This window comes from Balaenoptera borealis (assembly GCF_965194805.1).
Source record: "Balaenoptera borealis genome assembly, chromosome: 20".
Taxonomy (NCBI): domain Eukaryota; kingdom Metazoa; phylum Chordata; class Mammalia; order Artiodactyla; family Balaenopteridae; genus Balaenoptera; species Balaenoptera borealis.
The window spans coordinates 46,386,167-46,412,096 of record NC_138879.1 but is presented as its reverse complement, the minus strand read 5'-3'; the positions used below and the strand labels follow the sequence as shown (position 1 = coordinate 46,412,096).

Here is a 25,930-nt window from a genome sequence, read left to right as displayed (position 1 = left end):
CCACCAAGGAAATCCCCTTAACTCAAGTTTGAATCACAGTGGGCAGAGTAGGCCCATAGAACCACTCTGCGGTGATTTCACCAGCTCCTGGATGTATAATTAGAATAGATACCTGGTAACTGGCAGAATTTCCATATTGGTTCTTTGATCCTGGAATAAGGACAATGAAGAGCCAAGCTGAAGCCCTTGGGAACCCCCCTCCCACCTCCCCCATACACCAGAAGAGTAAACAAAAATTATTGCTTCCTTGGGATGGCAGAATGGGGGATTACATAGATTAGTGACACCAATAAAGATTTAAAAGAAGCAGGAGTGATGAAATCTATCTCACGCCAATTTAATTTACCTGTTAGGCCTGTGAAGAAGGCAGATGGATCTTGGAGAATGAGTGTGGGTGATTATAAATTTAATAAGGTGATGCCTCCAATTGCAGCTGCTCTTCCATATGTAGTAACTTTACTGGAGCAAATCAACACAGCCCCTGCCACTTGGTATGCAGCTAGTGATCCAACAAATGCTTATTTCTCCATACAAATTGGCAAGAAACACCAGAAGCAATTTGCTTTTACTTGGCAGGGTCAACAATATAACTTCACAGTCTTGCCCCATGGCTACACCAATTTTCCTGCTCTCTGCCATAACATAGTCCACAGAGATATTGAGCATCTTCACCTTCCAATCAGCATTAAGTTGGTCCAGTACATTGATGACATTATGCTGATTGGATCTGGGGAGCGAAAGGAGTGAGGTCTTTAACTGTCTTCATGAAATATATGCAAAACCAGAGGATGGAAGATAAATTCCACTTCTGGTATCAATTTCTACATCAGCCAAGTGCCAGTTATTAAATTATTTTCTCAGCTCCAAATTCACCCTTTTGTACTTTTCTTCCATGCTGGAGCTGGAGTATGAAAACCACATTTCTTTGCCTTGCCAGCTGGCTCTGTTAAGCTCTGCTAATTGGGGGCATCAGATGGAGACCACAAGCCTGAGGAAGGACAAGAGACTTGTTCCTTCCTGTCTACCTCATGACTGCTTCCTGTGGTGTTCTGGTTCCAGTGTGCTTCACTCCAGCTATGCTTCTTTAACCTGGCAGCAGCAGCTGAATCCAGTTTGCAGTTTTTCTACAGTTTTGTAGTTTTCATTGACATCAGCCAGCCAGTGTTCCTGCTGCAGAGGTCTGGGCCCCAGACTGCTGGGTCCCATGGAGCCCCCCATCTAAGCTCAGAGACACCAACGGCAGCCAGGCAGTGTCTTCTTCTCAGAGACCTGAGTTTCAGCTCTGTGGGGTCACTCCTCCAAGTCTGTAATTTTTTCCCTTTAGTTCCTTTGTTTAGGTTGTTTTTCAGCCCTACAGGTAATAACAGTTGCTACCTCTGTCACACGTTAGACTTCTCTTTTCAGTTTTTCAGTCACCTACTTAACTTCATACCTAGTTAACAATTCTTGTTAAATTATCTGTTTAAATAACTGGTGTGAATTTTATCTCCTATCTGGACACTGACTATCAATAAAGTTAGTATAAGATTATTAAAATTTAAGAAAAATTACAACCAGGTAGAGGCAATACATGACTCAATCATACTCCACTCACTCTTAGCTATTTTATATTCTATCTCTATATATTTCTACTTGTTTTATTATTTGTAACTAGTCATTTCAAATGTAAGGGGTTGGATTATTAAGAATGATTTCCACCCCCCCCCCATTTTAACAAGCTTAGCTATACAGTCTTTTAAATGACACACTTCATTTGGTCTGTGATCAATGAGTTACAGACGTACTGCAAGATAGTTATCTATTCAGCCCTAGGAGTGGCCTGAAAGGACTATGGTGGTTGGTGCCTCTATATAATTCACCCCTGGCCAGAAGCAGTTTGACTTAAGGATTCTCAAAGAGTAACCCAAAGAATCAGAGTCTGATGACCCATCCTAGTGCGCCCCATGGTCCCACAGGAGGCAAGCACAATGGAGGACTTGGTTTATTAAAGCAAGTATCCTCTAATAAAGAAGCAAAGCCAAGGAATGTTCTATCTCCAAGACATCACTTTCAGAGGCCAGTTGCGGTGTGTATTGCTGCTTATCATAAACATTGAACCTTGGAGCTGCTGGAGGAGTGCATGCTCCAGGCACTCAAGGAGCAGGACTCAGAGCCTAAGGTGTAGCCAGGAAAGTCTGCCAGATACTCCTCATGGACTCAGCCCCTAATCTCTCTTCATATATATTGAATTCTTCCCTTTGTTTATTGCTGATGTGCCCTTTTAGTTACATCCAAGTTAGCTGCAGAATTATTGCTCTCGTAACACAGTCCTACCCTGCAAATTGGAGTTTTGTCATTACTTTGTAAAATATACTTAATATGAAAAAGTTTGAGTGGATTCTAAATCCAGTCATGCTATCATATTACCACATTACATTTTCTAGTGGGAAAAAAGTAAGAGCTACTAGAGTCACACATAATTTATACTTGCAAATTTTGAATAGTTGTGAAAATTATTTTAAATTTATCATCTACTTGTATGAACTAAATTCTCATCAATAATGACTACTAATTGATCACTGTTAAACTGTCTTGTTCAGAAATTACATGCAGTCATTTCGGTCATAAAACCCTACATAGGAAATGTCATATTTATAGAGGCAATCTCGGGTTTTTCATTAAATTTTTGAGAGGCTTTATTTGGAAGCTTATACAAATTCAATATTTAATATCACCCTTAAATATGTTTGTTATTTTTCTCACTATAATTATAAAAAGAAAATAAGTTTTTTCACCAAGCCCCATATTGTTGCCTCCAAATCCCCTCTAATTTATCCCAGTGTGCTGAACAATATCATTTCTATGGATGTCATGATATGAAAAAAGGTTGAGAAGCATTGCTTTAACCTTTAAACCAGGATTCTTAACCTGGGGCCCCTTAATGGATTTCAGTGTGTGTGTGAAATATGTAAATGTATCTTTCTGGAGAGATGGCCAACAGTTTTCATCAGGTTCTCAAAGCTTAAGAACCAGCTGATCTCAGAAATTTCAAAAGCTCCCTTATAATTTCACCTTGAAGAAGTGATAATACAAGTTAAGGGTTAAATGAACTCCAATGGCACAAGGAGGCCTCCATTAACACAGGTGGGAAGAAGAAAGGTGCTCTAAATAGAGCTAGGAGAACTTTTCTCTTTGGGAATCCTGCTCTTGGCCTCTCTCTTCTCGTATTCAGCTAGCGTATTATGACACCTCTTCCCTCAGATCACCAGAAGACCAAGTAGGAAGCAGGGTGGAGCCCAGGAAAGAATGGGTATAAACGGCGCAGAGAGCATAGACTGCAAATGCTCACATGTGATCCAGATCAGTTCACAACATGGCTATACTGGGATCTGTAGGCAAAGCCTGAAATCCAATATCATAAAGCATACATTTATTTGCCCAGACCTTCTCTGTGTTTCTAAAGCACTTTGTACATATCTAGACTTCTCATATATATGTGTGTGTATGTGTGTGTGTGTGTGTGTGTGTGTACTTCTGGGGCCTAGCAGAGGCGACTGAAGCAACAGTACCACTAAACCTTATTGTAATTATTTGATGAGCTTTTTCCTGCTAACAAGCTATGAGGGGTAGATAGACTTTTGTTTTTAAAACAGTGACTAGTGTATAATACACCCTCGGTATTTTCTCAATTAATTGTGAATAAATCAATGAACATGCACCAACAATTTCCAAATCTTAGTTTCCTTAAAAGGTATATGCCAGGAAGAGATATTTCTCCTGTAAATAAATTAACTTTCTGTTACAAGCCTTATGTGAATTTGGGTACCTTACAATCCCAATTTTGACCAGGATTTTATCACCTCAGATGTGATGAATAATGATGTTCTATACCTACATACAAATGAGACATGTCTTGACCACTAATCTACTTCTCCTACTGTTAAGAAAAGGCATGGAATCATGTATTTTTCATTCCTTTTTATTACCTTTCTGCTTGATGCTATTTTCTACACATGGGATACACTCAGCAAGAGCTCACTGAACTTGGAACAAACTTATGAGAATAATAAAGTTATCTTCATTACATATGGGGCTTTACAGTTTATATTGCACTTTACATTTTTTCTCATTTGATCACAGGAATCCTGTGAGTTAGAGCTCCGTTGCAGAAATGAAGAAATTAAAGCTCAAAAAGTTTAAGCCATTTGCTCAAGGTTTTACAGAGCTGGAACTAGAAGCCAGGTCGCTGACTCCTAGGGTGGTGCTCTTTCCCACTGTAGGATTATCTTACACTGTAAGATTATCATCTTCCAAAAGAATTTAAGATTATGTTGCTACATAAAAGTAGATAATCAGTGTTGCTGTCCCTGCGTCAGTAAGAAAATTAACATATAAATACATTACTAAGACCTATTGATTTGAATAATACTTTTTTCTAGAATGATACTTTGGTTTATAAATCACGTTTCATTTATTTGCCTTCATTCAGCTTTCAGCTATGTATAATTCTTGCCTACGCATATAGCTTCCTGTTTGATCTCCTAAGCTTTGGTTCAAAGTTCTTACTTCTGAACTTTGTCTTCTCTTTTCCTGTTTACTAAGTAGCTCTGGGAAAAACACAGTCAGATTGTTTCATCTGTGAACCATACATCTTTGTTTAATTTTGTCTCGCAGGCACTCTTGACCACCACCAGGGGGCAAAAGCCTACCAGCTGGCTTCTCTGCAGTACATTCTACATAGGACTGTACAGTACAGGGACCCTCAGTGTCTGATTCTTGATGGAACCTCCCTGCTAATTATTTCAACCACAGGGCCCCAAGGAGAGAACAAAGGCTCAGCACAGAGGGCTCTAGTGGCACTTAACCATAAAGCGGCCAGAAAGAGCTCACGACAGCTCTGTCAGTTTAAAAGAAGCAATAAGATCCAAGAGAGTTTGAGTGATAAGGCGGTGGGTTAATAACTGCAAACTCCTGAATGTGTGTGTTTTACAGCTTTGATATGTATGGTAGTATTTACCAGCACATTCACTCAAATTGAGAAACAGCTTTGTCAACTTTCTTGCCCTGTGTAATCAATCAGTGGCATTTGCATAGTGCGATTCCCCCCCACCTTCAATCTTGATTTTTCATTACATTCTTGGCTTACGTTCAGCTGACGATTTACCTTTTAGAAAACGATTTCTTTAAAATATTTAATCAGCATTCCGCATATGTCTATGAAATAATGAAATCTAAAGACGAAGGAGAGGAAAGCCCTAGGAGCAAATCCTGTTTAGCCAAGAGAACTTCTTGCCAGCAGGAAGCAAGTGGGAGGTAAATAGCAGGTTGGACCCTTCCAACTCCGTGAGCCCAGCTTTCTCGGCCTCCCAGGCTCGCTCGGCCTCTCTGCACCTCACGAATAATGAATGAGTCCTAAGGCAGGGGCCAGGATAATAGAGGAAGCACGAGGGTACCATAAAGACTCCCGGGGTATAAAATTACAAATCTTTCTTACTTTCAAAGTCTCATCCTAAAACATAGATTCGGAGACGGAAGGGTGGGAAAGCTCAGAAAAAGCCTCCCCGAGAGCCGGGTCAAAGGGAGGGTCTCTAGCCCAGTAAGCCCCATCCACGCTCAGAGAAAGCGTTTGAAACCCCGCGGCGCCCTTTTCCAACTGGAAACGTTTGCCTCAGGATTTTTACCTCAGTTTCTTCTCACGAAGGTGGGTTAAGCTGTGCGCCCCACCTCAGAAAATGGTCGTCCCTTAGGAGTGGGGGCTCCAGCGACCCTCAGCTCCGAGACCCCGCCCCCCAACCCACTCCACAGCCCCCGGCGCAGCCAAACTGCGTGATTCCAGAGCCAAGGAGGAAACGCGGGAGGGCGCGGCAGCCCTTGGCGCACGCACCCGGCCGGCTTCCGGCAACTCAAGGGTTACGGCCAGGCGGCGGCGCGCGCCGAGGGGAGAGGCGGTTGCTGACAGGTGGCGCCTGCGCACTGGGAGCGCTCATTGTGCCCCGCAGCTGCCGAATCGCTCGCTCGCCCGCCCGCCCGCCAGCCGCCAGTTCAGCGCGTCAGTCTGCGAGAGTCCGGTGGTGGGTGCGGAGCCTGCTGCCGTTCGCGCGGTCTCCTCCTCCTCATCCTCATCCCCGCCCCCCTCATCCCCACCCCACACCCCTTGCCTCATCCCGGCTCCGTCACCCTCCCGCCCCCCACACTCAGGACAAGAATGCCCTGCCCGGAACAGCCCAGCAGCGCCTAGATGGCTTTGGTCACGGTCCAGCGGTCGCCTACCCCCAGCACTACCTCCAGCCCCTGCGCCTCGGTGAGTCTTTCCCGGCAGCCGCTCTGCTCGCTTCTGTCACTGCGGCTCCGCTTTGCCTCAGCGGGTCCCGCCGAGCGCCACTGCGCACGCGCCGCGCCGCTTCCCAGGCCTGGGCACTCGGCTGCCGCGAACCCCCCACCCCCCCATCTTAAAGACGAGCTGCAGGAACTACAGAACGTTGATTTGTGCCCCCATCACTCTGAGCACCTAGCGCCTCACAGTCCTCGCCCCGACCCCCCCCCTGTGGCATGCCTTCCTCTGGCTTGAGCACTTCCTTTCGGGAATGAGTCATTCTTGCTTTTCACCCTCCCCCTTCCTTTACCCTCTGTTGCTCTGCTGCAGGGAGAGGACCCTGGGACTCCTGCGTTGCCCCATACACACACCCACATCCTCTTACCCGCACCCATTTCAGGGACCCGTTCCGTATTCGCACACTGCACGCCCTTCTCCGGGTGTCTTTCTTCACCCTGGTCACTCGCTGTCTTTTTGTGCCCTGTCCGTTGGGCTTCACTGGAGGGCTGAACGGTAGTTACTCCTTGGTTTCTCCCCTCCTCCCCTCCCCCAGAGGGTGGCCTTGGTCTCTGCTCTTTGGATCTCTTACCTCTGCGAGGTCCCGAAGCATCTGGCGCTGCTTGATGACCAGTGCCAATTCATTTACATCTCACAGACATTTATGCCTTACACTCATTGCTCATGATCGTTCTTGTTCTTGGGTCGTGTTTGTATGGCTCGTTACTTCAGATGCCTGTGCCAGTGAAGCGTGCTTCCAGAAGGAAAATACCCAGTAACCAGCCTTTTCCTGCTGGGCCCTTCTTTGCCTTCGCCCCACCCCCACTCCTTTACGCTCCATTCTTTTAGGCTTTTTTTTTTTCCTGAAAATATTTATTTTTTTAAATAAAATATTGTACCAGTTGGGGGAAATGGGATCTTAAAAAAAAAACTAGATGTTTTAGAGGGAATAAGTGGAATGAATATATGAGAAATTGGAAAAACCATTTTGAACTTCCTTCAGAACAGTAATTTAAAAAACTGTGTTGGCGGATGTAGTGGTTTCAACTTGCAAAAACGTATTCAGTAAACGCTGTACTACCTTCCACTGTAAAAATTCGGGTTACTCTTCATATGTATATGTTAACTGAGGTGTGTGTGAGTGTTGACATCTTGAAAATGTGCTGGTTTGTAATTTTAACATAGTTTCCTGAATTTCAAAATTTTGTTGTGTAGAGTGGTGGTTTCTTTTTTCCTGAGCTAGCTTTTGCACTTTGTGTGACCAAATTGGCAGCTGTATCCTAATTCTAGAAGTGATTATACTTCAAAGGTTACCTTACCTTGTGTTGTTTCCAGAGAGCAGAACTAGCTAGGATTCTTGGATAGAAGTTCAGGGAGGCAGATTTCCAATCATTCTAAGGAGGAATTTTGTAACAGTGGGGTGGACTGCCTTGCAAAATAGTGAGTGCCCATTGCTGAAAGGTTCAAGCAAAGGCTGAAGGGCCTTTTGCCTAGGAGGTGGTAAAAAGGCTCTTTCCAACTCTGAAGATTATGTGAGTTGAGAATAACTGCACTTGAAAGCTAGTGAAATATTTAAGGGTCCTCTGAAGACAAGTATCATAGGGGTGGAAATTTAATATACTTTATTCTTATATGTGGTATTTTATGCTAGTTTTTGGAAAGTCACTAACATACCATCAGACCATCTTAATTCACCCCACCAGTAAACCTTTGGAAGAAAGTGGTTACCACGCCAGATTTTGGCTGAGAAAGCAACTGAAGGTTAATTGAGTCATGTCAGCAAACCAGGAACCAATATTATATTGACATGATTTTCCCTGGGCATTGTTGGAAGCAGTTTATGCTGTAATAATAATATATGTGTATCACGTTATCATACTAATTTTCTTGAGGTGAATGATTAGTAGTACCATATCTACTTGATGTGACTTAATTAGCCAACACTTGGTTATTTTAGAATCTGGAGGTATGTTAATAGGCACTTTTGACATAGGTAATTAAATTGATCATGTGATAAGCTCAGTTGTTGAGCTAAATGACTGGTATTTCTACATCTACTTGCTGTAGTAACCTGGGTATTTCAGTTTATATGTGGCCTGGGGAGCAAAGGAATCCTGGGACGTGTGTGTGTGTGTGTGTATGTGTGTGTGTGTGTGTGTAACAGTCAGCATTGTTAGCATGACTATGACCCAGTTACCTTTCCCTTTAAATTGTTTTCCTATTCCACTTTATCCAGAGCTTTTTCAGCTGAGTTGTCTCATGGTCCTTGTGTTCCAGTATTTGACTGCTTTCCGACTTGAATATATTTGCTGTTGCATCTCTTGCTGCATGAATAAGTTGAGTTGTTTGTTTTAAAAGAGAGCAGAAAGAATCTACAGAACCATGAAAGGAGAGATTTAATTTTGTGAGGCTGGAAATTTAGGGTTTTTTAATTAATCATTTTAAGCATTCTGTTACGCTTTTCCACTGTAGGAGGTAAGACATTTTAATACCGTCAGCTCTTCAGTGTTCTTTCATTAGAGATTAAACAAATCTATTGATCATCTACTGGGTGTGAATGACTATTATAGTACCAAGATGTATAAGATATTGACCCTATCTATCAGGGTCAATAATCTTGGGAGGGAGGGGGTGAGGGAAGGGACAGGGACTAGAGGAGGAACAAACGTGAGAGAGTAGAAAAGGAGAGTGAGGGGAATGCTACTGTATGTACATGAACAGCCAGTTTGTAAATGGCCATATGTATTGTCTGAATTCAAATTAAGATAAATTCACTAATGGCAGTAGTAGTAATAACAATATGTAACATGTAAGTGCCTTACATGGATTAACTTATTTACTCCTCACAGTATGCCCAAGGGAAATTGCTATTATCCCCATCTTACTGATGAAACTGAGGCAAAGAGCTATTAAGGAATGTACCCAGTGACACTCAGCTGTTGAAGATGTAATTGAAACACAGATGTGTCTAACTTTAGAATCTTCCATCTTTTTCCTTCCTGTTAATCAAAGAGAAGTATACATAGTTAGGTGGCTCTTGAACTAGGCCTTGAAGGATAGGTTGAAGGATAGGCTGAGATAGAAGCTGGGAAGTAGAGAGTATTCCAGGTGGAAAGAAGCTATATACACCAAGACTTAGAGACAGGAACGTACAAGGCATATCTGAAGGACTTAAATAGACCAGTTTGAGGAAGGATTTGTTTCGAAGAGTAGTCATAGATAAAGGTGGGGAGGCAGCTAGGGCTGCAAAGGGACTGCTGAGCTTAGGAATTTGAACTTGATAGAGAAGGTAATGGAGAGTTCTCAGAGGTTTTTGAGCAGATATGATCACAGTGGTGTTTTAAGAAAACTGATCTAGCAGCTGTGGGCCAGAGGGAGTTGAGAGGGAGAGAGGGCATGAGTGGAGCAGGTTAGAGGCTGTTACAGTAGCCCAGGTGTGACATAATAAAGACATGAACTGGGAATGTGAAAGAAGGGAAGGAAAAGGACAGATGCAAGGGATTGTGGAGAAGATGCAAAGGACCTGGGATTGATTGGATATAGGGGAGGAGGAATCAGAGATGCCAACTCTTGGAATATATTCTTCTAGATGTTTCTAACTAATTGGGGGCAATTTAGGAATTATCTCTTACCTTCTATCTTTCTGGTATGAATTTTCTGAATGGATACCTATATTGATCCAGGATTATATAAATACAATGAAATACCATAAAAATCTTTTACTTTTGTAAAAGTGCTTTATGCTTTTCAGAGTGTTTTGTGTTCATGGTCTAATTTAATTCTAGAATAGCCTCATAAGTTACGCAGGACAAATACCAAGGTTAAAAGGCTTGCTGAAGATTGCAAAACTGTTTGGTATAAGATCCTGCAGTAGAACTAAGTTCCTTGGCTCCTGGTCCACGGAGTGATAAGAGAGACAGCATATTAGTTTCTGATCCTGAGAACTTGACTGCCAATAGAGAAAAGGAATCAAGACTTGAGATGCAATCAAGAACTCACACTGTCTTTTGAGTTCGTTTATATATTGTCTGTTTTGACTTTCTGTCTTAACTGTCTAGAACAGAATCATCCAAGTCTTGTACAAATCATTTTTCGGTGGTACCCTTATTTGAAGCCTATTATCTCTTGGTTTACATAGAAATCTTATAAACTTGAATATTTAGTTTCCATACTCTTAGAAGATTACCAGCAGCAAAATAGGAATGGAAAGGGGCAGGTGCTACTAAAGGCAGGCTCCTTAAAGTTCTGGGAAATAGTAGTTGAATGGTTTTACAGCAAGGGAGGAGGAAGAAAACCTATAAATAGCTGACCCAAGGAAAAAATTTAGCAGTTAGGGACTACTTAATGTAAGGACAAATACCCCTCTAAAACCCAATACTCCTTCAGAGCAACTATTATGTGGTTATAGTGATGACCCCAAATCATCATAAGAAGGCTTAATCTTGTTTTGTCTTGGTTTAAGCAGTCGGAATTGAGTGAAGTGTATTTTCAGATAGAGATGCATCCAAGTTTCACCAAAGTCTTGATGTTTAAGATGCACATTTTAATTAATTGGGCAATTCATATATATATATATATATATATAATTTATATATAAACAAATGGGGATGTAGGATAAATAGATATTATTGAATTATATATATTCAAATATGACCACACCTCTCTCCCTAGGCAGAGAAAATAAAGCCATAGCAAATATGAAATTGATTTATATAAAGTATATACTTAAAAGTGATGCTTTTTAATTTTTTTGAAGACTGCTTTAGAAACTTTCTTGAACTGTAGAAATAATACATGCCAGTTGTAGGAAATTTGGAAAATATGGAAAAGCACAGAAAAGAGAATAAAAGATATGTGCCATACATCTGAGCTTGTATTTTTACATAGCTGAAATGCTGCTGTATGTATAATTTTGTATGCTTTTTAAAAAAGTTTTATATATATCATAGATGTATTGCCAAATCACTTAAATGGCTGCGTTGAGTAGTTATAACTCATTCTAACCATTCCGTTATTGGTGAATATCTCGGGTTTTTTCTAACTTTTTTTCTATTATAAATTACATTGCAGTGACCATCATTGTGCATAAATATTTGACTGCATTTTGGAACATTTATTAAGATTTCAAGAAATACAATTACTGGATCATAGAGTATATACAATTTTAAGTTTCCTGTTACATAGTTATACTTCCTAGGACAGTTGTTCGCAGTTAACATTTATTCCAACCAACATAGTGTAAGAATGCTCAATTCTCTTAGCCTTATTAACACTTAGCCTTATTCTCATTTTATTGTTAATCATTGGTAATTTTTGAAGATAAACAGTAGTACCTAGTTGGCTTGATATGTATTTTATTATTAGACAAGTTGAATATTTTTTAGATGTTTATTAGGCATTTTTGTTAACTTTTTAAAAAGATAATTTTATTGAAGTATAGACTACAGGCCCTAAAATAAACCTGTTTTAATAAGTGTTCAATTCAGTGTTTTTTTATAAACTTACAGAGTTGTTCAACCTTCACTATAATCCTGTATTTCTATTTTATGAGCTATTTATTCTTTTCAATCTGTGTATTCTCTTGATACGTTATGAATATTACCCCTTTATTTATTAAAACTGTTTGCTTTTTAATTGTTTGTATTACCGTTAGAATAAAGTCTACACTCCAGAGTTTTGCTAGCAAGACTTTTACTAAGGCAGCTTTGCTTACCTCTTCAGCCTTGTCTCTGCCCAAGTCCCTGCCTTGCACACTGCTCAGTCACGCTGACATGCCATGCTCCCTTTGATCTCTAGGCTTTTGCACATGCTGTTCCCTTTACCTGGAACACCTTCCCTTCATCTCTTTACCTGACTAATTCCTGCTCATCCTTCAGGTCTCAGCTTAAATGTCACTTCTTCTGGGAAGCTTCCCTGACTCCACTCCCAGACTATGGTAGGTGCTCCTTCTGTGCACAACATAGCACCCTATACTTATCCGTCGTGGCTCTTATCTCTTTATTGTACTTGACTGTTTGATTGCTTATCTCCCCAACTAACCTTTAAGCCAAGGACTAGGTCTACTTACATATTTTTGTATCACCAGGGTCAAAAATATTGGACTGTGGATCAATGGATGGATCGATGGATATAGTCGTATTTAGCAGTTTTTTCCATTTTGAGTTCTTCCATTGTTTTTAAAGACTGATTTGTTTCTAGAAGCCCAAAAAATATGACCACCCTTAAGACTTTTTAAAAATTTTTATTTATTTATTTATTGGCTGCATTGGGTCTTCGTTGCTGTGCGTGGGCTTTCTCTAGTTGGGGCGAGTGGGGGCCACTTTTTGTTGTGGGCTTCTCATTGCGGTGGCTTCTCTGTTGCGGAGCATGGGCCCTAGAGCGCCTGGGCTTCAGTAGTTGTGGCGCACAGGCTCAGTAGTTGTGGCTTGCAGGCTTTAGAGCACAGGCTCAGTAGTTGTGGCTTGCAGGCTTTAGAGCACAGGCTCAGTAGTTGTGGCGCATGGGCTTAGTTGCTCCGCGGCATGTGGGCTCTTCCCGGACCAGGGCTCGAACCCATGTCCCCTGCATTGACAGGCAGATTCTTAACCCCTGCTCCACCAGGGAAGTCCCTACCCTTAAGACTTTTGATAAATATTGCTAAATTGTCCTCCATAAAAGTTGAATCAAATTTTGTTGACGAGCTGTGTATAAAAATGTCTGCTTCATTGTACCCTCATCGGCCCTGAATAGTGTCATCATTTGTTTTCTTTATCATGATAAGAGCTCTTGTTTACTGAACATTTACTGTGTGCCAAACACTGTGCTAAGTACCTTACGTGCATTATACTGTTTAATTTTTACATCACTCCTGTGGTTTAGTTATTATTATCTCAATTTACAAAGAAAATTGAGGCTCAAGGAAGTAAAATGAATTGCCCAAGATTATAGGTCTGGTGTCTGACCCCAGAACTCTCTTCAACACTAGTATTTTATTATTGTTTTGAGTTGCCTTTTTTTTTTTTTTTTTTTCAAGATTTATTTATTGATTTATTGATTGATTGATTGCTATGTTGGGTCTTCGTTTCTGTGCTAGGGCTTTCTCTAGTTGCGGCGAGCGGGGGCCACTCTTCATCGCGGTGCGCGGGCCTCTCACTGTCGCGGCCTCTCTTGTTGCAGCGCACAGGCTCCAGACACGCAGGCTCAGTAGTTGTGGCTCACGGGCCTAGTTGCTCCGTGGCATGTGGGATCTTCCCAGACCAGGGCTCGAACCCGTGTCCCCTGCATTAGCAGGCAGATTCTCAACAACTGCGCCACCAGGGAAGCCCGCCTTTTTTTTTTTAAGTCAGAGGTTAAACATTTTTCAAATACTTACCATTGTTTATTTTATAGTCCCTGTTTTTTAAGTCATTCATGTGATGAGCCCAGCTTTCATCATGGAGTTATTTTTGCCATATTGATTTGTAAATATTCTTTATATACTTATAATATTAACCTTTTTCTGTTATGTTGCACATTTTGCCTTGGTTTTCATTTGCCATTCTGTTTTATTTGTTTTTTATTCATTTTGATGTACAGACATTAAAAAATTTTAATGCTGTCATTTCAGAGTCTGTGTGTGTGTGTGTGTGTGTGTTTCCATTGTTTTTCTACTTAGTTCAATTTTCCATCAATAGAGTAGAGAAATATTCACTGATATTTTCTTAAGTTGTTTTATAGATTATTTTTATACTTAATTTTACTGCATGGTGTGAGGTAAATATTAAATTAATTTTGTTCCAAATAGTTAACTTGTCCCAGTTCATTTTATGAAACAATCACTCCTTTTTTCTAATTCCACCTCTGGGAAATACTACATTAGGGTATAAGCTAGAGTGTGTTCCAGTGAAGTTCCATTGCTCTTCCCACAGGATTTTAGTTAGTTTAGCACGTATTATTTAGTATTCATTAAATTGTGTGCACAGTGACTTCCCTGGTGGCGCAGTGGTTAGGAGTACACCTGCCAGCACAGGGGACGCGGGTTCGATCCCTGGTCCGGGAAGATCCCGCATGCTGTGGAGCAACTAAGCCCATGCACCGTAACTACTGAGCCTGCGCTCTAAAGCCCACGAGCCACAACTACTGAAGCCTGTGCACCTAGAGCCCATGCTCTGCAACAAGAGAAGCCACCGCAGTGAGAAGCCCACGTACTGCAATGAAGAGTAAGCCCCGCTCGCTGCAACTAGAGAAAGCCCGTGCACAGCAACGAAGACCCAACGCAGCCAAAAATAAATAAATTTATAAAAAAAAAAAGTTGTGTGGACAGAAAATAAACTTAAACTAGATTAGATTTTAAAATTTGACTGGTGTCTGGAAAGTCCAGAGGAAGAGCAGTTCTTTGGTACTTAAAATGTGTCTTCAAGTCTCTTGTCCTTTCTATCTGGCTTTAGTGAGTGGGAGCAGATTCTAGATTATGCCCTGTCTGAAAAAGGCACCATGCAGAGCCCACACTGCCTTCCTGTGTATCACCGTTGCATATCGTTCCAGGTTCCAGCAGCTTAGAGCTTTGTAGTTTTTCCATTAAATGCCTGCTGTCGTGTTGGCTACACAGTGCCTAGCCCATAGTAGGCATTCTCATGTCCATGTGTTTCATTTATTTGTTCATTCATTCAAGAAACCTAGCTGTAGTAGGGAAACTATTTCAAAAAAAAAAAAAACCAAGCAGTTTGATTATTGATACGACTCTACCCAATTTGAAATATGCCAGAGGTCAGGTGTACATGGGAGGTGAGACCTAAGGAATCTTGTTAATCAGCAAATAGGTACTGAGTGCTGTTTTGTGCAGGTAATGCCATCCATTCTCTTACTCTGGTTCTCAGCACTGTGTCTTTTTCAGATACATTTACAAACTGCCCTGCATTTTCTTGTGCAGCTGAGCAGTATAGCTGCTGTTAACAGTGCCCCTCATTTTCCTGTTTGTCAAGAGAAAGTCAGGTGAGGTGATCTTGGCTCCAAAATGTAATGAAAGTCCCATGGTTCCCTTGATTTTCTGAAAGTGAAATAATTTCACTTACTTGGTGGGAGAGGATATGCTTAGAAAGAAATGGGCAGAAGTAATGTACTGTGTTGCAGCCTAGATTTTTTGGAGCTGTTTGATTCTTTTTTTTTTTTTTTTTGAAGTAATTTAGTACCTTTTTTGTATCCTGTGCTATACTTGATTCTGAAGGTATCTATTTCTTTACTTATTCATGCCAGGACTGGGGACCCAGCAGCCAGTTAGTCCCTGACCTCAGGAAGCTTAGAGTATAGTGGAAAGATTGGTATTAAATAAGTAATTATATTACAGTGTAGTAATTACAATTGATGTATAAGCCTTGAGGAAGAGAAAGAAGGCCAGCAAGGACTTCTGAGTTGAGCCTTAACGAGTGAGTGGAGTTGACCAGCAATTAGAGGGTGAGTAGCAGGAGGGAGGCAGGCATTTCTAAGCATGAACTTAAGGCACAGGGCCAGAAATGGCACGTGTGTGCTGGAAACCACAAGCAGTACAGTGTTGATGCTGTCTAAAGTGCAGAAAATGGGGCTGGAGAAGCAAAGATAACTTCTTTTGAACTGTAACACGTGTGCCCTTACTTTGGCTTTCCTTTAAAGTGAATTTGTTGAAATTTGTGATATGAGCAAGAAACCTTAAAGTATAACTGCATAGCTACCATTTTTCAAGTGTTTGCTGTGCTGTAGACACTGGATTCAGCATTAACAGGCATCACAACAATGATTTGAAGAAGTACTATAATTGTTCCCATTTTACAGATGAAGAAACTGATTTTTCGGAGAGGTGTCTAGACTCCCCCAGCTAGGAGTGGCAGAGCCGGGACTTAAACTTTGGTTGTCACACTCAGAGACCAACTACTAGACTAAATTACCTTCTAGGTGTTAGAATTAGTCTCAGTGTCTAGGTGCTGTTTGATTTCTTCTTCTTTTTTTCTTTTTTGGACCATTTTGCTTCCTGTTTGTCCTCCTTTAGTTTAAGTCACTGCAATTTGAGTCATTTTGCTGCTTATGCCTTGGTACTTGATAAACTCAGTTCAGCAGAAGTTTGTTGAGAACCTTCTCAAGCACTATGGGATGATATAAGGCATTATCCTTGCCTTAGAATTTAAAAGTCTAGTAGGGGAAGGCAGCTATAAGCTAAGCATGAATTAAAACAAAACAAAACAAACCCTAGTATGGTGAGGGCAATAGGAGAGGCACAAACCAAGTGTGAACATGGGAAGAAGATACCAATTCTGTAGGGCATGCTGGACAGGAAATGTTTAACAGATCAATTGGAAAAGTTGGAGGAGCAAAAGATTTTTGCAGCTAAGAAAATGAAAGATATGTTTATTATTTCTAAATATTAATCTCTTCCAGTTCCATTCACAATTAGAAGCCAGTTTTCTCTACAGGGTGATTATTGTAAGATATTGTTGTCTAAGGCATGGTAGCCAGATACTGAAGCTTCTATCTTTGAAAAATGTGTGTTTGTAGATATTACCTTGCCCCTTGCCTGTTCTTCCTCTCCCACCTCTATACTTTCCCCCACTTAAAGAAAAACAACGACAACCTCTTTTTTACTGCTTCATATAGGTGAATGTATGAAATTATATTTATTGAACTTTAAGGGAAGACATTTCTGTGCAAGTTAATTATTAGAGCAATGATTTTCCAGTTGTTGCTTCAGACAGTTTTATAAAAAGAGCAACAATTTGGGAGAGCCCTTTTTTCACATTTATGATATTTAGCGCATCTCAGGCAGGAATTAAAGTAAACCACAGGTTAGCAACTCATAACACATTATCTTAGTCTATTAGGAAAGCTCATTGATTCTTTGGGGTTTAAGAAAGTGATTGTGGTTTAGAATAAAAATAGTATTTGCCAGTGATTCTAATATAAATCACATGGGAGTGGGGAATCCCTAAAAGTATTTTCATTTCTCTTCTTAGGCCTTCAGAAATGCCTGTAGCAACATGAAGCAGTCTAGCATAGTGGTAAAGAGTGTAAGGTCTGGAAACAGCCTGCCTGAATCTGAACCCTGCCTTTACAACTTACTAGACTTAGACAACTCACTTAACTGTTCTATGCTTCAGTTTGCCCATCTGTAAAATAGGGGTAATAATAGTACTTCTTTCACAGAAATAAGCATTAAATGAGAGAATGCCTTAGCATCATGCCTGGCACCAAATAAGCATGCGCTCATGAAGTATTAGTCATTTTTATAATGATGGTGATTTAGAGTTGCTATTTGGTTATTAAGCAATTTTTCGTTATAACACAGATTTGGTGGGGAGGATATTTGTTTTATGGCGGTATAATTCAAATGAATAGCCTATTTCAAGGGTTAGTTTCTCGTTACCTTTTTTCTTTCTTTTGTATTTTTTTAACTCAATAATAGCTGTATTTTAAAAATTGGGGAATCTCAGCTCTAGATGCCAATCTCCATGACAAAGTATGTTGTGTTTGATTTTGTAATGACCCTGGAGCACCATACAGAATAATAATGTAACTGTAATCTTTAAAAAAATTTTTCACTTGAGAGCTTATCAGTTTTCTAGGCCATGCTTAGCAGCATTTTTTTTTTTAATTTATTTATTTTATTTTTGGCTGCACTGGGTCTACGTTGCTGCGCGCGGGCTTTCTCTAGTAGCGGTGAGCGGGGCTACTCTTCGTTGTGGTGTGCGGGCTTCTCATTGCGGTGGCTTCTCGTTGTGGAGCACGGGCTCTAGGTGTGCGGGATTCAGTAGTTGTGGCACACAGGCTCAGTAGTTGTGGCTCGCAGGCTCTAGAGCACAGGCTTAGTAGTTGTGGCGCACGGGCTTAGTTGCTCCGCGGCATGTGGGATCTTCCCAGACCAGGGTGCAAACCCGTGTCCCCTGCATTGGCAGGCGGATTCTTAACCACTGTGCTACCAGGCAAGTCCAGCAGCATATTAATCTGTTGAATGTTTGGCTATATGGTAGCCACTGTAAGTGGTCACCTTAGTTTGTATCATAGACTGAATATGTTGGTGTTTTTAATGATCGAGGTTATGACTCATGTAGCAAAATAGAACAGAAATTGACAGATTTTTTTTTAACATCTTTATGGGAGTATAATTGCTTTACAATGGTGTGTTAGTTTCTGCTTTATAACAAAGTTAATCAGTTATGCATATACATATATCCCCATATCTCCTCCCTCTTGCGTCTCCCTCTCTCCCACCCTCCCTATCCCACCCCTCTAGGTGGTCACAAAACACCGAGCTGATCTCCCTGTGCTATGCGGCTGCTTCCCACTAGCTATCTAGTTTACGTTTGGTAGTGTATATATGTCCATGCCACTCTCTCACTTTGTCCCAGCTTACCCTTCCCCCTCCCTGTATCCTCAAGTCCATTCTCTAGTAGGTCTGCGTCTTTATTCCCGTCTTGACCCTAGGTTCTTCATGACCATTTTTTGTTGTTGTTTTTTAGATTCCATATATATGTGTTAGCATACGGTATTTGTTTTTCTCTTTCTGACTTACTTCACTCTGCATGACAGGCTCTAGGTCCATCCACCTCACTATAAATAACTCAATTTCATTTCTTTTTATGGCTGAGTAATATTCCATTGTATATATGTACCATGTCTTCTTTATCCATTCATCTGTTGATGGACACTTAGGTTGCTTCCATGTCCTGGCTATTGTAAATAGATATTTTTTAAATATGGAGACTCTGAGGACATTGAATGTATTTATGGGTTTAAATATATCTTTGTATAAGGAAACAATAGGTGAAAAGAATGATCTGTCTAATCCAGCTATACCAAGCAGTTGACAGTAGAAATTGAATGCAGCTTTTTGAAGATGCATTTCTAAAGCAACTGGATGAACTCACATATGATATAACAAGAGAGCTTTGGTTCAGACTTTGGTTGCACTTTGATTACAGTTTTTATTATTGAACCTGTCAGAAAATAGAGACAACCTATTTCTTCTTAGAGTACTGAAAAAAATTGCATTAAGATTTCTATAAGCACAATATTTTGATTTGCCTTTTTGATCTGTCTATACAAGCTTCAGCTTTCTCAACTCAGCATTTTTATGCTGATTCTGTGGTTTCCAATTAAACTTCAAAGGAAATTGTGCTGGCTGTAAAGGAAGTCTGGTTAGGCAAGGTGTGGCTGAAAAATCCAGGAACTCCTCCACTTGCCTACAAAACATTCTTGCGGGATATAGAATCTTGAAAATTAAATATAGGGCTCTTAGGAGAAAGAAAATATGCTTAGGCGATTTCCATTTAAGCACCATTTTTTGTAGGATTTTAATCTATAAGATTAAAAAAAGAAAATTTGGGGCTTCCCTGGTGGCGCAGTGGTTGAGAATCTGCCTGCCAGTGCAGGGGACACGGGTTCGAGCCCTGGTCTGGGAAGATCCCACATGCCGCGGAGCAACTAGGCTCGTGAGCCACAATTACTGAGCCTGCGCGTCTGGAGCCTGTGCTCCGCAACAAGAGAGGCCGCGGTAGTGAGAGGCCCGCGCACCGCGATGAAGAGTGGCCCCCACTTGCCGCAACTAGAGAAAGCCCTCGCGCAGAAACGAAGACCCAACACAGCCATAAATAAATAAATAAATAAAATGAATAAACCCAAAGTTTAAAAAAAAGAAAAAAGAAAATTTTATTAAACAAAACCATGAGAAGTCTTCTTGTGTTCTTAAAATTGTCTTATAGAAGACTAGTTGTGGCGCAAAGTGAAAAAGTTTAAAGGCCCAAGGCTGATTGGAACCTCTCTGTTTCATGAGCTTGTTTAGAGTGCCAGTACATGGAAAGTTAGAAAGAGAGGTATTGCTCACCAAATTAGTGGTTGGTTTGTTTCCAGTTGTCTTTTCAGGTGAGTCATGGCACTTAGAGGAAGATAGTGTTTTAACAGGTCCCAGGCTCATGTTTTTGTTTTGTTTTGTTTTTTCCCATAGATTTTTTTTTCACTTTATTGAATGGCATTCACTTGCAAACATTTATTAAGTTCCTACTGTGCATAAGACTTTATATCATTTAAGCTTCTAGTACAGTGTACTCTTTTTAAAACAGATTGCCTTACCTTGAACGTGTGATCTAGAAAATTGGATGATTGAGGTTCTGGGTTTTATTCTTTCTTCTTATATGCTGAAATCTCCCATTTGATTTTGTACTTTTAAATTTTGTATTCTATTTGTGGCTCACATTTCTGAAATAACTGTAATAGTGATTCTCTAATTAGAAATAACTTTTCTGCAATAGTTGTGTGGACTCCAAAGTGAAACCTTATAGTGTAGAATGGGATCACATGTGGTCCTAATTCAAAGACAAGGAAAGAACTTATTGAAATGGACAGTTGCCTTTGGAAGATATTCAAATATACAAAAGTGTTATTTGAAACTGTATGGGTCAATAGTTTAGAAAATGCCTTATAAGATAATTATCTCTTGACCCCCTCCCTAAAATTAGGAAGTTCTCTTTTCTCATTTCCTTTTTGCCTACTTCACTTGATTTATTATTGACTTTCTAAAATACCATTCTGGAAATTGAGAGCAGAATTCTTCAAGATCAGTAGCCAATGTGACAGTGATATTGAAATAATGAATTTTTTTTTAATCCTGCTAAAACTTTCTTGATTATATCCCTCAGAAGAAAAGTATTCTGTACACTGACCCTGAGTATACTTTTCTTCCCTGCCAAATCCAGACCCCAAAGGACAGTTTCCCTCTCTGGCTAACTTAATAATGATTTTCTGTCTTAAATTCTTGTTCTTAAGGAAGCAGGCTGTATTGTAGCATAGTGGTTAAATTGACTTTAAGTTCTAGAGCCAGATTCTGGAGGTAAAATCCCAGCTCTCCCACTTACTAGGTGTAGACCTTGGGAAAATAACCTTTCTAAGCTTCAGTTTCCTTACATTATAGGATTTTTGTTGGCTTTCATGAAATAACTAAATGAAAGCTTAACACAATGTCTAGGACTATAGCATAGTGAGTGTTCGGTAGCTGCTAGTGATTACTAATGTTAAGTAGATTTAATTCTTTGCTTTTTGCACATTATTACATAATAGTATTTAATTTTTAAAGATTAATATGATTATATGATTTGGAAGCTTGGCTTCCAAAGCGAATTTATTATAGGTGATATATTTGGGTCTTTACTGAATTGTGTCAAATATGTATTACTTTCACATGGGTCACTTCATGAGAAGCTGTACACCCTGGATTGAGATTAGCACAACCATCCTTGTAATGGTAATGAAGTGATATGTAATGAAGTGCACTTGAAGATAGTGAAAACTGTAGTTTGTGGTTATCTACAGCTACCCTTAAAGCTATTAAAATTCTTTTTAGATAAAGATGCAGTGACCTTTTGCACTAAGCATATGAGTCCAAAAGTTAATGCTCAGTGAGCACACATGAGTGATATTTAAAATAATTCAGCCATTCATTTATATTATTTGTCCAAAGAATTGACAAAGAATAGTCTTCTGACAGTTGAGATGTGTGTCATTTCTCAAAACTGCTTCTAGTGAAAGTCTCCATTATTTAGCTATCCTAAATGACAGCCTTTTTGAAATGTCCCCCAACATCATCCGTCACCTGTGACATTTGAGTTTTTGTAAAATTCTGACTTAATAGTTTTGGACATCAGAACCCTAAACCTTTTACCAGTAATGTACAGTGGTGGTGCAAGCTCCCCTTATTGTTAAGATTACTGAATCACAACCCAGTCTCTTGTTTGGGGAATTTGGATGCAGTGATTTTTATATTTCCTTGCTACTTCTATGAAACAAATCCAGCAGGTTTCTTGGACCTTTGATGACTGTTGAAATCTTGGGGTTTATTCATAAATATTGCTTCCTAGGGTTTCACAGAGTTCCAGAACTAGAAAATTGACTATTCTAACTCCTGTTAAATAGTTTCTAGTTTGGTTCTAGTGATAAAGTTCAGAATAACTCATCTTTTGGGCAGTTTCAGGAGAGTTTTTGCTATAGTAAAAGCTCTGTACTACATCTTTAGTAGGAATTGATTGGAGGTTTTCTGCAATGCTAGGCATTCAAGTAGGCACCTGGGTTCTAGGCTAGACCTACTGAGAGGTATAATACAGAAGGTCACACATTTAAATGTGGCGGTGGGATTATGCAGGTGACCAAAATTAATGAAATTAGCCAAATGGGGCTTGTGGTAAGTTGGAGACTTTAAGCTGTATTGTCAGGGGCTGCCAGTTGTGACCAAGTGAGAGTGCAGACCCAGTGTTGTGGGAAAAGTCTTCTATTTCAAGAAACACTAGTAATGCAGACTGTTACGTGAAATCTCTTGATTCTTAAATGTTGGCAACTGAATTGTCTGGGAATGATTTTTTGGCTACGAGTAACAAAAGACCGTTTAAAACATAAGAATATTTTTGGCTTGTCTAGCAGGAAATCCAAAGACATATAGTTCAGGACTAACTCATTCAGCAGCTTAACAATACCATAAGGATCCAAGCTCTTTATGTCTTTATGTTCTACCATTGATAGTATGTTGGATTCCCATTTTTATACTTGTCTCCACATAAAAGATGTCTGTTGTAGCCCCAGGCAGTACATCCATGTTTGATGCAAGAAGGGGTGAAAGGTACAGTGCCAGCAATTAGCTTTACTTTTAATTAGGAAAGCAAAAGTTTTCCTGGAAACCAACCCCATTTCTAGCTGACTTCTCTTTAAGTCTCTGGCCAGAATTTAGGTTACATGGTTATCTCTAGCTGCAAGAGAGCCTGGGAAGTGCAGTTATATGACTTTCCATCTTAATCATTGAGTGGCAACAAGGGAGAAATATGTTTGGAATGTCTGTTGTCAAACTTTATCTATCATAACAACTAATGAAATTTAAAGAAATGTATCTTGAGAGCTAAACAGAACACATCCGTGGCACAGATTTGTCTTGTGGGCCACTGGTTTGTGGACACATTATCACAGTCCCCCCCCCCCGCCCTAGTTTAGTACTCTACTACTTGTTATGGCTTCTATCAGTTAGTTATTTTATTAGGTTTCCAGGGTAACCTAGTCGAAAAGAGATATCTTTTCATAATGCAGAAAGAATGTTGAAATTAGAAAGCTTGCATTTGGGGCTTCCCTGGTGGCGCAGTGGTTAAGAATCCGCCTGCCAATGCAGGGAACATGGGTTGGAGCCCTGGTCCGGGAAGATCCCACATGCCACAGGGCAGCTAAGCCTGAGTGCCACAACTACTGAGCCTGCACTCTAGAGCCCGAGAGCCACAACTACTGAGCCCATATGCCACAACTACTGAAGCCCGTGTGCCTAGAGCCCATGCTCTGCAACAAGAGAAGCCACCGCAATGAGAAGCCCGCGCACCGCAACCAAGAGTAGACCCCGCTTGCCGCAACTAGAGAAAGCCCACGCCCAGCAACAGAGACCCAAAGCAGCCAAAAATAAATAAATAAATTTATTTTTTAAAAAAAGAAAGCTTGCATTTAAGTCCTGTTATAAAGACTTGTTAACAGTGTAATATTGGACAAGTTTGCTTAAACTTTCTGTGCCTCTCATTCTTCATCTGGAAAATGGGCATATAATATTGCAGTATAGCATAGTGGTTAAGTGCAGAGGCTGTGGAATCAGAAAGACCTAAGTTGGATCCTATCTCTGCCAAGCAAGTTGCACAATCTCTCTGCTTGTTAATTCTTCTGTAAAATGAGGTTAATATTTGTACTTATTTCACAGATTCTTTATGAAGACCAAATGAGAGACAGTGAAGTCCCACCTTAGCCGGGTTTGAAAGTTAACATATAGGAAAAAATCAAATTATAGTCAAAATTACCCTTGAAAAAAATCTCTTAAATCACACATAAAGAACAATATTCATGGTTTGGGCATACAACTCTGTAACTGAGACTGTCTGAGGGGACACAGTTTCTCCCATCTCATGCTCATTTTGTTGCATGCACTTTTTTTTTTTAATTAATTAATTAATTAATTTATGGCTGCGTTGGGTCTTCGTTGCAGCGCATGGGCTTTCTCTGGTTGCGGCAAGCGGAATCTACTCTTCTTTGTGGTGCACGGGCTTCTCATTGCAGTGGCTTCTCTTGTTGCGGTGCACGTGCTCTAGGCACGTGGGCTTCAGTAGTTGTGACACGTGGGCTCAGTAGTTGTGGCTCTCGGGCTCTAGAGCGCAGGCTCAGTAGTCGTGGCACTCGGGCTTCGTTGCTCCACGGCATGTGGGATCTTCCCGGACAAGGGATCTAACCCGTGTCCCCTGCATTGGCAGGCAGATTCTCAACCACTGGGCTACCAGAGAAGCCCCTGCATGAACTTGTTGAATGTAATGGCATGTAAAGTCATGTGAGCTATAACATAACTTATATTTTCATTCATATTTATTCTCTTATGAGCACATGTAATCAAATTAGCATAAATTAAATGTGTATTTGATGCAACTCGAGAGTTATTATTTGTGAGATGCTTAGCATAGAACCTGGCCCTTTTAAGCCTTCAATAAATGGTAGCTATTGCTGTTAGCATAGGTATAACATGTGCTGTTTTAGGATGAAGAAATTGAAGTTGTCCAGGGCTTAGCTTGACTCCTATGTGCAACATGGACCAGTGATGATTCTTTTTTCCTGCCACACCAGCCAAAATTTATGACAGATGAGTGTAGCCAAGGGAATAATGTCACTATTTTAGGGGTTAAGATGAGGGTTATGAATTGTATTTCAAGGGAAAACTCTAACATTACTGCCTCCAAATTTATAAGCCAAAATTAACATGATCCCCCAAAATATGCTAATTCTTTCTTTTTTGTTGTTCAAGTTGGATGTATGTCATTTACACAGAAGAATATTTTGATTTTTTTTAATGCAAAAAATTTTTTGCTTGCTTTTAAATTTATGATGTAAAGGTTTTTAAAAGACAAAGTGATATTAAGTGGAATGCAAGATGTCAGGAAGCCCTAATGATAAAATTCATCTGGGAAGTCAGTCATCAAGGATGTTAATCGTATTCAAGTAAAGCTACACTGAACCCTAAACAGTTACAGGTGATCTGTATTACAGCATTGACACATATGTCTGACAAGATCTTATACCACTGACAAAAAGTGCTTATTGTATATATAATGATACCATAATCTTTGTACACTTACTTTCTGAATAACATGCAGTTGTTGCTTAGAATACTTTGGGACTTCAGTTGCTTGGGTCAGATTGTGGTGCTTCAAATATAATTAATCACATAAAGAGTAAGGCATAAATATAGCTTAAGAAATTGCCATGTAGGAAGACAAATAGACCCCCCTTTTCTCAGAGGAAGTACTTATTTTGCAGGTTACTATGGGCAAGGATGCAACCTCTGAATGTTTTTCTTGAGGATCCAGAATTTAAAAGTAAGAATAACAGTGATAGAAAGTAAAACTCTAAGATCAATAAAATGCTTTTGTTCAAGTGCTGTCAGGTATATTCTACTGGAAGTAAAGTTGTCTAAATTTGTACCTTATCACTCGTTGCATGGTATAGAGTTGTCTTGTTTTTAAACGAAGGAGGAAAATCTTGTTTTAAAGTGACTCATGTAGTGATGTAGTATGTTAGTAATGGGGTGGGTGTTTCTTTACTCAATATGAGAACTAGTAATAACAGATACTGACAATTTTCCCATAGAATTTAACTCATATGGGGAATTCTCAGGAA

General features: G+C 40.1%; 2 protein-coding genes across 12 annotated transcripts in view; one reads left to right on the top strand and one right to left on the bottom strand.

Moving 5' to 3' along the window:
• EFCAB5 (EF-hand calcium binding domain 5) overlaps positions 1-12,157 on the bottom strand; it is a 138,782-nt gene extending 126,625 nt beyond the window's left edge. For both annotated transcript variants that reach the window (XM_082371828.1, XM_082371829.1), the window contains exon 1: positions 6,882-12,157. In XM_082371828.1, the coding sequence (XP_082227954.1) occupies positions 6,882-6,934 (53 nt within the window). In that variant the 5' untranslated portion in view covers positions 6,935-12,157. The remainder of the gene's footprint in view (positions 1-6,881) is intronic.
• SSH2 (slingshot protein phosphatase 2) overlaps positions 5,984-25,930 on the top strand; it is a 246,257-nt gene continuing 226,310 nt past the window's right edge. For 6 of the 10 annotated variants that reach the window (XM_082371844.1, XM_082371840.1, XM_082371834.1 and 3 more), the window contains exon 1: positions 5,986-6,280. In XM_082371844.1, the coding sequence (XP_082227970.1) occupies positions 6,218-6,280 (63 nt within the window). In that variant the 5' untranslated portion in view covers positions 5,986-6,217. Of the gene's footprint in view, positions 6,281-12,165; positions 12,225-25,930 lie in introns of all 10 variants that reach the window. The other 4 variants (XM_082371832.1, XM_082371842.1, XM_082371839.1 and 1 more) reach the window with 3 other exon arrangements.